The sequence below is a fragment of the Pimephales promelas genome, chromosome 4, assembly GCF_988280905.1.
Source record: "Pimephales promelas chromosome 4, fPimPro1.hap1.1, whole genome shotgun sequence".
NCBI lineage: Eukaryota > Metazoa > Chordata > Actinopteri > Cypriniformes > Leuciscidae > Pimephales > Pimephales promelas.
Genome location: NC_142772.1, coordinates 16,022,554 through 16,034,964, shown reverse-complemented (window position 1 = coordinate 16,034,964; position 12,411 = coordinate 16,022,554). Strand labels below are relative to the sequence as shown.

The 12,411-nt window shown below is 38.0% G+C and overlaps 1 protein-coding gene across 1 annotated transcript in view; it reads left to right on the top strand.

Annotated features, from left to right (window-relative positions):
• The window catches only part of adora2b (adenosine A2b receptor), a 42,325-nt gene extending 31,445 nt beyond the window's left edge, over nt 1–10,880 (top strand). The window contains exon 3 of the mRNA XM_039662210.2: nt 5,983–10,880. Coding sequence (XP_039518144.1) covers nt 5,983–6,712 — 730 coding nt within the window. The 3' untranslated portion in view covers nt 6,713–10,880. The remainder of the gene's footprint in view (nt 1–5,982) is intronic.
• The last annotated feature ends 1,531 nt before the right edge of the window (nt 10,881–12,411 follow it).

The following is a 12,411-nucleotide window of genomic DNA, read 5'->3' as shown; positions in this document are numbered from 1 at the left end:
TTGAACACTTTTCTTCTGGCATGCTGTGTTTTAATTTTTTAACTAGAGATTGTCTGAGAAAACTGTTTCGTGCAAATAATGCACAACCATGTCTATCTCTTTCCATTAAAATATAAATCAATTAAAAATACTATTTGGCCAGTGGAAAAGATTGAGAAAAACTTTCTCTGAAATGTATTTAACACTATTTGATTTATTCATTCAAAAACAAGGCAAGGATATAGGCTACTGTATCTGTATATATCTGTATAGGCTACTGTATAATGTTTGTAATAGGCCTAATGTGACGGCACATCCGCATTTCATATTTTCCTAACGTCTTGTACCGTTAAACTTGGTATCACGTGGATGAATAATCATATGCAAATGATATGCAGATTAGGATATGCATATTAAAACTAGGCGTTGTAATCTCCATATATGGTTATTTCCGGGAGGAGACGCACGTGCGTATAATCTCCCGTTGACTGGGATTTATAAAGTGAATTCTGCGCAGGTTCTGGCGTACGAACGGTTTTATAAATCTGAAAACTTTTGTGCGTACGCAAATTCTGCCTTATGTGCGTACGCACACTTTAAAGGAGCTAAACGCAAGTCTCTGAGTTTTTGCAGAACTACGCCCCCTCTGGCGACAAGCAAAACTGCAACCAGAGCTGTGCGCGTTCATGGAGGAACACACACACATACGCACGTTTGCACGAGCTGTTCATAACCTAAGGAGCATCAGCCGCACACTGTGCGGCACACATCTTTTGTTACAGTCATAATGAGGTAATACAGTAATAAATCTGCAAGTCATTTAAAGTATATGAAAGGAAAGGCATTCGAGTAAATTACACACTTATGTGTGTGAGAGGGGGAAACGGGGGTAGTAGAAAACTTCCGTTTTTGTTTCCATCTATCTCCCTGTGCTTACTGTATCCACTTATGATTGAATTATTATGGAAACACGTTCAGTTATCACTTTGTACAGGATCCGTTTGAGCCCTAGAGCATACCAGAGATCTCTCCGTTTGTTGAAAGCCTTCCCGATGTCGACTCTCGTCTTATTCCGACGCCTGGCACTGGACAGACTGAAGTTTTATTTTCTTTGTCTCACGCGGAGTTTGCGTTGGGGTTTGTAATGAACTACAAGCCGGTCTCTTTCCGCACCATATACAGATATGAAGTGCACGTCACCGAAAGCAACAGATATGAGCTGGATTTTATTAATCATCGGCTAATTTCAAAATCAGCAAAGACAGCAATAAGAGAGATCGGCAACAGGCCCGGTAAGATCAATTCATTTCTTTACTTTTAATGAAGATGGTAGTGTTAAGCGTCTGCGACTTACTTTCACTTTGATTTGCGATAGATTGCGGCGCGCTGGCTTGCTCAGCTCAGCTGCTCATCTGAGGTGATGCGCGTCGTCATATATGACTAAAATAACATGACATATAGCTTGGTTTCAACAACCAGATGCATTTACACTTGTCCAGTTTCGTCTGGAATGCGGCCCAGACCACGTCCTCAAGTGGTTTGAGCGATCGGATTCATCCGTCTCTAACGCGTTTCAGAGGGCATTTACACCCTGGTCTTTTCACGATCGAATAGCTATCCGATCACAGAAAACACATGAAGTGACCAGGTGTAAACAGCCCCTTTGAACCCATCGTCTACTTTTGTGGAAAGCTGACTAGAGTTGTGTCGCTCGAGTTGTCTTCTCTGATACGGAGAACGGCGGCGAATAGCTACACGAACCTGCCAGACATAGCCAGGCGAGCGTGAACGCGCATGACGTCACGCCCAGTCTCAGATTCGAGCCCGAATCCCTCTTATATATTTCACTGTACAGGATTATAGAGGCGATCTCAGTGATCAGAGAAGGGCTCATTCAGCTCATCAGGCAAGTGTTTAAGCATGTATGGGTTAGAAAACGGCTATTTTTAACATGAAATGTTGCGCAATGCACCTTTAAGGATGAAATTTACGCAAAGTTTTATACATGAGGCCCCTGATGAGTGGTCTGAACTGAAGAGAAGAAGCATGGATCTGAGAATCTGCAGGATCTGGAGAGATTCTGAATGGAGGAATGGTCTCTGATCTCTTGTCAGGTGTTCTCCAAACTCATCAGGCATTATAGGAGAAGACTCAGAGCTGGTATATTGGCAAAAGGAGATTGCAAAAAGTATTTAATAAAAAGGTGCCAATTAATTGTGGCCAACGTGTTTTGGAGAAAAACATTTATTTCATAATGTGATTTCCACCCCACTTTCAATTCTTTTACTTCAATGAAAGGTTAGAATTTTGCAAATTTTTTGAATGAAAGATCAAAAGGATAAGCACAGCAGATTTATTTTTTACAGCCAGTTTTGATCATATTTACCAGGGGTGCCATCAATTCTGACCATGACTATATATATATTCAGTTTTCATTTCAGTTTTAGAATTAGTAATTTAGCGTCAGAGCTTGTCAGAGCCTGACTCCACCCACTGGCAATATTTGAAAATGCTGAAAGAGTGGGCAGACCCCAGTGGAGATAGAGGGACACGAAATAGATGCTAAAACACTCTATCCTGATCGTTTTCAATACTCACATTCCAATTCCTGACTCCCTACAGTGGTTTTGACGACACAAGATGGTTTTTTATATTGCCAAGGGCGTAGCTCGTGTGGTGACCAGGGGCCTCATGTATAAAACTTTGCGTAGATTTCATCCTTAAAGTGTGCGTACGCACATAAGGCAGAATTTGCGTACGCACAAAAGTTTTCAGATTTATAAAACCGTTCGTACGCCAGAACCTGCGCAGAATTCACTTTATAAATCCCAGTCAGCGGAAGATTATGCGCATGTGCGTCTCCTCCCCGAAATAACCATATATGGAGATTACAACGCCTAGTTTAAATATGCATATCCTCATCTGCATACCATTTGCATATGATTATTCATCCACGTGATACCAAGTTTAACGGTACAAGACGTTAGAAAAATATGAAATGCGGATGTGCCGTCACATTATTACAAACATTTTGTTTTAATGGCCTATATCCTTGCCTTGTTTTTGAATGATTAAATCAAATAGTGTTAAATACATTTAAGAGAAAGTTTTTCTCAATCTTTTCCACTGGCCAAATAGTATTTTTAATTGATTTATATTTTAATGGAAAGAGATAGACATGGTTGTGCATTATTTGCACGAAACAGTTTTCTCAGACAATCTCTAGTTAAAACATTAAAACACAGCATGCCAGAAGAAAAGTGTTCAAAAGCAATGCATCCGCAACAAATAGGTCTATTTTTTTTTATTGAATATATATATATATATATATATATATTGTAACTTCTCAGTAATGATTTCATGTAGTTTAAGAGTTTAACTCATATTTAAAATATTTTATCTTATGAAAAAAAATATATTTTTCATATTTTAATGGCATATTTAATCTAAATGTTTATATCAGAAGTAAAACATAGTTTAAACCATTCTCTTATTTATTTAAACTGTTATTGTGAATATGGACTGTATTTATGATTTGGACTCATAATGAAGATTTACGGTTTTACTTCATCTGCCGTTAGATTATAGGCTATATGTGCGTCAGTTTCACCAAACGGCCCAACACGGCCCAGTGCTGGCGCGGTCATTTAAGAAGGGATGGATGTTTGCTTCAAGTGATGATAGGTTTGTGAAATTATATTTGTATTATCTTTCTGTAGATGTATAATTTTCTTTAGATTCTCTGTCTAATAGTAAGCAAAAAGACATTTGACTCCAGCTCACCATCGGTGTCGCCAAAACCCATACTCTTCTAAAAGAGTGCGTACGCACGGTCAAGAGCATCCTTACGGTGCGCACTTATTTACGCCGAGTTTATTTTTTATAAATCCCGATGTGCGCGTGGAAAAATGCGTACGCATATTTCTATGCCCATTTTGTGCGTACGCAACGTTTATACATGAGGCCCCTGAAACCTGTCACGAAGTGCGGAACATCCAAAAAGTTGGTTAAGTGTTTAGTTACTCTTTAATATGTTTGACCAACTTTATTTTTCCGTTTTAGTACTGCAATTTCAACTCATTTCAAATTTTCAAAGTTTTTCGTCTAATATTTATATTTTATTTTGGTTATTAGTTAAGAATATCAACACTACAATAAAAATTATGGAACAGTAACAGTAATGCTTGTGCAAGATAATGTAGTTTGCAGGCAAATTTTATCAGTGCTTTCCCAACCCCCTTCTCTATCTGTCCCTGGGGCAGCACCACTGATGGCTGTGGCATTCAAGGTCTCTCAGAGAAAGGTTATGGTGGGTGCGATGAATTATGCACCTCGTGTATTACTCATTTAGTCCATCAGTAGAAGCAGAATCAGAGCTGTCTGAGGATGATGAAGCGCCTCCAAGTGAAAGCTAAAGACATCATTCACTTGAGTGTTTATGTTAAGCTCTTTTCTCCTCTCTCTCTTGCCCTCTCAAATGTATTATATCTCTACAAAAACAGGAGTAGTGGACATTAAAGTCACACTTAAACATTCATGAATGTCATTACACTTTAGACAAAATATAATGCTACTGGCTGTAAACAAATGATTCACAAGCGTTTTGTCTGAACTAACTTCCTTTTCTGAGTCTTTTTTTTTTTTTGCCAACAATGCTACTTTTTTGCAACAATTTACTTTTTCGTTGTTACAATGGAAGAACTGGCTTCATACAACCACTAAAAATAAGAGTTCAAAAGGTTATTCTAGCAGAGTAAACACATGTATAGTTCACTACTAAAGTTTGACAACCACAACATGGCCTTTTCTTTATGTAAGTATATTTATTTTGAACAATACATCTGTTGAAACTTCAGAGTACAATATAAAAATAGTGAAATATATAAGGAAATACATTTACAGTGTGAGATATAATTTTCAAGCTTAAGCTTTTGGTATTTTATTAAATGAATACAAACAGTGGGATCCAAAATTCTAAGAAATCTAGGAATTTGTTTTAAACCTTAAAAGTTTTATAAAGTTTTATAGACCCCTTTTCAGTTGGTAAACATGGTGACGTTTTTTTGTGGGCGGAGATTAGGTGGAGGCAGAACGATCCCTCTGGCCGCTTCACTAACGCTAGTTAGCAAGGATTGTTAGCTTGTTTTTTAACAATGACTGGAGAAAATCCGATATTATCTTAATGTGTAAGGTCACTCAGTGTCCAGGACCGTGATTGTTATTTTCAAAAGTTTTCTTAACAGACGGAACCAGATTGGCCAACCTGTAATAGCCGCCTACACACTCACTCAATGCATGGATGATCTGACAGTATTAACGTACGTTACCTCGGTTGAGTGGCCTGACTTCTACACCTACCTTATAGAGAAACCGATCGTAAAGAGAAACTGAGGGCATTTAAATCTTTAGATGCCATATGGTCCTGTACAAGACTTGTGTGTATGATCCGCAGTTCTGCAGAGCCAGCGCCGAGACGACGACAATGTAAACAGTGACATTACAGTGTGATTTTTATGATGTGAATATTTTCTAGAAATAAAAGTTCCAGATACAGCATATTCATTTTTCATCAATTCTTGCACCAAACAACACAACAAGATGACATTTAATAATAGTAACAATAATTTAAGCCCCTTATTATGTAGCCAAATCTGTGCTGTTTTGTATTGGCCGCCTCCAGTTTTCACTTTGTTTTGCCTCCAGCTAGCGCCGTGACGTAACTGTGACGTCGGCGCAAAAAGGGTCTATAAAAACAAAGAAATGTGACCTAAAACGAAGAAGAAATATTTAATGTTCTGCAATATTTCTAGGTCACTAATCAAATACGTGAATTTGTGACATTTCTCATGTGGCTCTTTGTACAGATGGTCAGATGTTCTTATGCATTAGAATATCATTTGGTTTATCCCTATTTTACATTTATTTTACTAATGCATATAAATGCAAAATTGAACCATTTTTTCTAGCATTCTCAGACTTTTGCATTTTTGTTTCTCTGTACAGGTATAAGGAGCTTGTCACAGGGAAAAGGGCAAGAGAGATCATTGCCATTTTATGGATCTTATCCTTTATCATTGGGCTCATCCCATTTGTAGGCTGGAACCGTAAAGACTTGTCCTGCTCCAGAAATGAAAGTGGCTCTATACAGACTGGCAACAGCAGTGATGCCGCTGACATGGAAACAGGCTTCTTGCAAAGCTGCTGCCTCGAGTGCTTCTTTGAGAATGTGGTGGACATGAGCTACATGGTGTACTTCAACTTCTTTGGTTGTGTGCTGCCGCCTCTGCTTATCATGCTGGGCATTTACATCAAGATCTTCACAGTAGCACGTAAACAGCTACATCAGATAGAGCTCAAATGCAGCGTGAGTAATGGCGAGAATCACCACCATGGTCTGCTGCAACGGGAGATTCGTGCCGCTAAATCGCTCTCCATCATCGTGGGCCTGTTCGCTCTCTGTTGGCTGCCTGTGCACATCTTGAACTGCCTCACTCTCTTCTACAGCGAGCTGGAGAAACCCAGTTTCATCATGAACACTGCCATCATACTCTCGCACGCCAACTCCGCCGTCAATCCCATTATCTACGCCTACCGTATTCAGGAGTTCAGATTCACTTTTAGGAAGATTCTGAACCGCCATTTCCTTTGTCGACGGGATGAGTTGTATCGCAGCTCCACCGGAAGCAGCATTCACAGAGACCAGATTAAAATGACCATTGACCCTCTGCTATAGATGTCAAAAGGAGATAAATGTTTACAGGCCAATGAACTGCAAACAACAAAATGTCTAGCGTGGCCAACTATTCATGAAGACCTTTGATATTGGGGACACGCTTGAAAAAAAAACTCAACCACTACAAATCTGTGGAAATATTTATATATTGCATTTCCAAGCACTAACAAACTTGAGCAGCGGCCTTAGGTCAAGCTAAGTGTTTATAACACAGGATTGAAAGGTAAGAGCTGTCAGTGTGTCTCTGGAAATGCTGAACCACATATATGGGAAACCTAAATGAAGATCCTGTAGAACAATAAAACAGTCATCTTGGGCAGCTTTAGTTCAATCTTTAATAATCCCGCGTCTGTAGAACAGCCCACAGGAACAATCTGAAATTATAAGGCACATCAGCTGAATACACCACCGTGGAACAGGGGACAGGGGTCTGATTGCTTGAATGTATTAGGACTTTTCCTTTTCTTTTTTAAAGGGTAACTAAACCCCTGGTCAGAGCCTGACTCCACCCACTGGCAATATTTGAAAAATGCTGGAAAAGTGGGCAGAGCCCAGCGGAGGGGGGCGTGCACCTGCAACACATTCTCACCCCAAGGCGTCACCTTTGACCATGCTTCAATATTTGACGTTTTAGGCGCCCTTTACATGACGCGATCCTACGGCGTCATCTAACTGACGCTAAAGGAAAGCGTCAGTTAGAGGACGCGGTTAGGTTTAGGTATGGGGTGGGGGTAGGGTACACGCGATCCTAGGGCGTCATCTAACTGACGCTAAAGGGCGCCTAAAGCGTCAGATATTGAAGCATGGTCAAATGCTTCCCAAGGCGTCAGTTAGGTGACGCCTTGGGAGTGAGAATGGGCTGGCACCTGAGACGCATGTATGAAACATGCTGTACAGACTGTATGAAACTTGCCTATGTCACCAACAACCGCTGTGTCACGTACCACCACAAACATCCAATAGGAAAATTCAACTGCAGTAGCCACTGTTCAACCTGAAGAGGGCAGCACTAAGACGTTTTTACACCATATATTGTAGAAATAGAACACTTTATAAACAAATGCCAAAAAAGTTACTCGAATCAATGACTGGTATTAATAAAGATCCATTCTTACAGATCATTAACTAAAAAAAGTTGGTTAAGTGTTTAGTTACTCTTTAATGATTGAGACTAGACTGCTCCACAAATTTATGGACCCATATCAGAAAGAAAATCCATCATAAAACCATGTACACTGCCAATAATGAAAAATTACCCCACTTTTAGTCTTTTCATTATTTAAAAGGCATGTTTTGCAAGGAGTTACACTATAAGAGTACTGGTCAATCCACAGCTCTCCTAACTTCAATTTCATATCTTAAACCAAAATGACTGGCTCAGAAATCCAATACACATACTGTACAGTGACCTCAATAGTATTTGGACAGGCTCACCTCAAAATGAAATTGCATTACAAAACAAAAAGTGCCATAATTATTTAATCAGCATTTTTGTCATTTTATTTTATAATATAAAAAATAAGTATTCTTTCAAATAAATGTAACTTTGAAGGAGGACCTGTTACTACATGACCATTATGCTCTTTCTTTCTAACATCTACACAGTGGGGTCCAAAAAATCATTTAAATATGCACCGAAACGGGTCGCTGTGAATAGAGCTGTTTTTGAGGAGGTAAAAAGGGTTTTGTTTTACACAACCATTGAGGAATTTTAATTCAATGGTTAAATGTTACAAACTTTACATCTCTTCATTGTGTCATAATCCTCCGTCATTCCACAATGCCATTAAAAATAAACCATCCGCTCGTTCCTGATGCTGGTATCCTTCTGTAGTCTCTACACAATGAGCTGTTTGAACAGGATGCGTCAAAACAATCATTCCTTTATGTTTCCGTTAACTCTTTCATTTGTTCTCTAGTCTGCAGACTCAAGTGAGTGGAGTACGTCAGAAAGTGAACAGGCATCTGTATACTGTATACAAATAAGCTTTTATTTGCTTTTGATGCGACACGTGTAAGTGTCAGCAGAACCTGAATGCCAGTGGATAAACCACTGAATGCCAGTCGATGTCTTGCTCTGGAGGCAGGCAAATGCGAATAGATTTGCCCGTTTGACATCACTAATCTCACAATATCCAAACGAGCCATTTTTGGAGCTTGATAAAAACCAAAAAAATCTTTATTTTATAAACTTAAAATTAGATTTGAATCCCAGATTTTCACTGTGGTCTCAGACATTTGGAGCTCAGTTATATTAGTCTCCAGAAGTGAATGTCCATGTTTTGTTGTCCGTCTAATGTGTCACAGCCCTTAGGAACTCATTTGTTATTGAATGTCTGACTACCCAGACTGAAACAACAGCAGCTGACCTGGAGCAAAGACTGTCTCCTCTAGAGAGAGATTTACAGTGTCACCACTGGAACTGGATACTTTATAATGCTCTGTTCTGTAAATACTTGCAACTCTGTTCAATAAATCACCAAGCACCTTTACAGTAATAACCACAGATTTGGAGAGAGGTCTGATCCTCAACTGGCTCATCTAGGCTACATTTTAAGTATTACTTACAAATATGGATAAAATTATTGAAAAGCTGAGAGCTGTTGCACATGTGGGTTAAATCCCAACTCCATCCCTCGCCAATTATTTATCTTGCCACTTAAAATTAGATATTTTAATCTGTCGAGTAAAATTGGCAAAATAAATAAATACAATTTTATATTTGGTGTGTCTTCTGAAGAGATTATGTTATTTAAAGAAAAATTAGTTCATTTACATTGTGCGCTAACTATGTATGTCAGGTTATATTGTTAAAACCTGACCAAGTGAAAGTTCATATCAGTGCTTCAAACTTCTTTTGAGTTACTAACAATTTCAGCAAACTTAAAGCACAATGTGCAATTTAAGCACATTTTATGGTGGTCTATTCAAAGTTCAGTCTTTTTGTGCATGTCTGATTATGTTTTGGCATCAAAACTTACCGATTTCAAATATTATGTATTTGGAGTTTTCTTGCATTGTCAGTTTTAAATGTAGAAACTGACATCATTATGTATATTTGCATGCGTTCATTTTCATCTTACAAATTATTTGGGTGCATGTAAATAGCTATTGGTGAGCCCACATTTAGAAGTCATTTTGAAATAAAGGAAATGTATTATTATTAGATTTTGTGGTGCGACACAAAGGTGAAGACACGACAAAGCAGGTTTTGAACCACAACCGTGACAAGTGACATTCACTTCATTTCTATTTCTGTCATGTAGCCCTAGTTCCAGGAAGAAAGCTCATTGGTCCTGTAGCTGTACGTATATTAACAATCATTGATCATGGCTGTGATTGTGTCATTCTTTTTCTTTTAGTGTAAACAAATTTATCACTGAAAACAGTCAAATCAGACAGTGTGTGGATTTCATCAGCTTTGGTTTTGGTACCCAACTCAAACTGACAGATCCAATGATGCGTTTGTCCCTGACAATGACATGCCTTTTCCAACCACCCCAAACTCAAACGAGTGCACATCCATAGCTGTGCCAACAGTCAAACCATGTTCCTATTTATTGAGAAGAAACGCTCTCATTTTTGTGTTTTGTAGCTTCTAAATGATGTAAAATAAAGATATTTATTACTATTTGTAAGGGCTAAACTACAGGAGTGTACCAGACATCTTGCACATTCCAATGGAGACGAATCTATACTGCACTGCAACTGTTTGCTGAAGTTTTATTCCTTTCCCGAAGTACTGTCTGTGGAGAAAGGAGTGAGACAAAAGGCCTTTTTTAACCTGTCAAGTGTAACGTTTTCCACTTTATTCCTGCCTTTGGAGCAAAAAAAAAGAAAAAAGTCTGTGCTTTAAAATATATATGTATTTTTAACGTGTATTTGTCACTAATCTACATAGACTGTGATGTTCTCTTTATGTTGGAAAATAGTTTCACGACAAAATCTTTTAGCTTAAAAGTTATTTAACGTAAATATACATTATTTATGGTGAATTATTTTGTTAATAAAAGCAGTTTTCTTATCTTTTGTGCCGTTTTAGCTCAGCTCAACTGTGCTGCTAAATATCAGCAGCCCCATTATTCAAAAAGAAAATGTGTCTGTATGTGTGTGTTGTGAGAAAAAGTGTACACACAGCCTTTGTTCAAATAAACACACTTTTAACTGAGCCAAAGAAACAAAGTCCATGATTCTAGTCTAACTGATAACCAAACTGTTAAATATTGGACCTGTCAATATTTGCCCATTTGCAACTACAAACACACTCATAAAAACATTAATTTGTAGCCTAGTTGTATTTAAAAGGCTTAATTAGATTAAGCTGTAACCTCAATAGAAAAAACAAGGCTCAATTATGACCATGAATGTGACTGTTCAACACCACTGATTATACTATTTTGAGTGCAAGTCAGAGTTTACCATATTTTAGTTCCCCAAATTTTAATTAATTATATTTGTCCCACTTATAGTAAGTGTCTTTAACTTACATTTTAATATGTATGTATATACATATTATGTATATATATACATTATATATGTATATATATATATATACATTATACATATATATGTATATATCTATGTATTAAACTTTTAATTAATCATTAGAATGCAATGCACTTTTTGTGTACATACATTGTACTTGTAATTAAAAAATAACTGCATGTAATTACAGCTATTATTAATTTTTGTAATTTCATCTATAATTACATTGTTGACAGTGACACTTCCCTTACCCTTTAACCCACCCTTAAACATACCCATTTCATCAAAACCTGTCCCTAATCTTACCGTATTCCACCTCAGTAGGATAACCTGAACACATCACTGTCTCCTCTCCACCAGTAAGCGGGTGTGTGGTGGGTGTTCTGGCGCAATATGGCTGCCGTCGCATCATCCAGGTGGATGCTGCACATTGGTGGTGGTTGAGGAGATCCCCCCTTCCACGTAAAGCGCTTTGAGTACCCATAAAAGCACTATATAAATGTAACGAATTATTATTATTACACAATACAATATAGGTTTCCATTCTCCATTACTTCCATCTGTTAAATATGATAAGTAATATTTTTCTGGTCAATATGGCACTCCTGCAAAACATGGAAACTGAAATTGACACACAGTAACAGCATTGGTGGAGGGACGCAGCAAGACATGTCATCGCATGGATATACATTCACCTGATATATTTCTGTATCTTCTGCTTCCTCTTTCTTGTTCCAATTTTTGTATTTCAATGTGCAATGCAAATTTTTTTTCTTTAACTAAAGTTCTTTTTTTGCATAGATGGAGTGTGAACAAACTCCTTAGGCTAGATGTGCTTCCTTCTTTAAAACACATTTAAATAGAATGGCATGAAGTTTTTTAAGTTTTTTATGTGCATAGATAGACTAAAAAAAATGGACAAAGCGTCTGTGACGTCACCCATAGACTTTCTGAATAACGGTTTTGAGGCTGTTTATGGTATGGTATGCCATCTTTTGAAAATCTTGAGAAAATCCAAACCCCACCCACCTTCTGGCCAATCCATATATGGGTAAAAGGGTGGGCTTTGTGTGAGACTGCGCCGGCCGGTGAACACGCCTCTTCAGCCAAGCAGCCTCAGCTATCTGTAACGTTACAAGATCGATTGGCAATTTTTTTGTTTTGTTGTAAAGACAAAGTAATGTAACCCATAATCAGAATTTGTCCTCTGCATT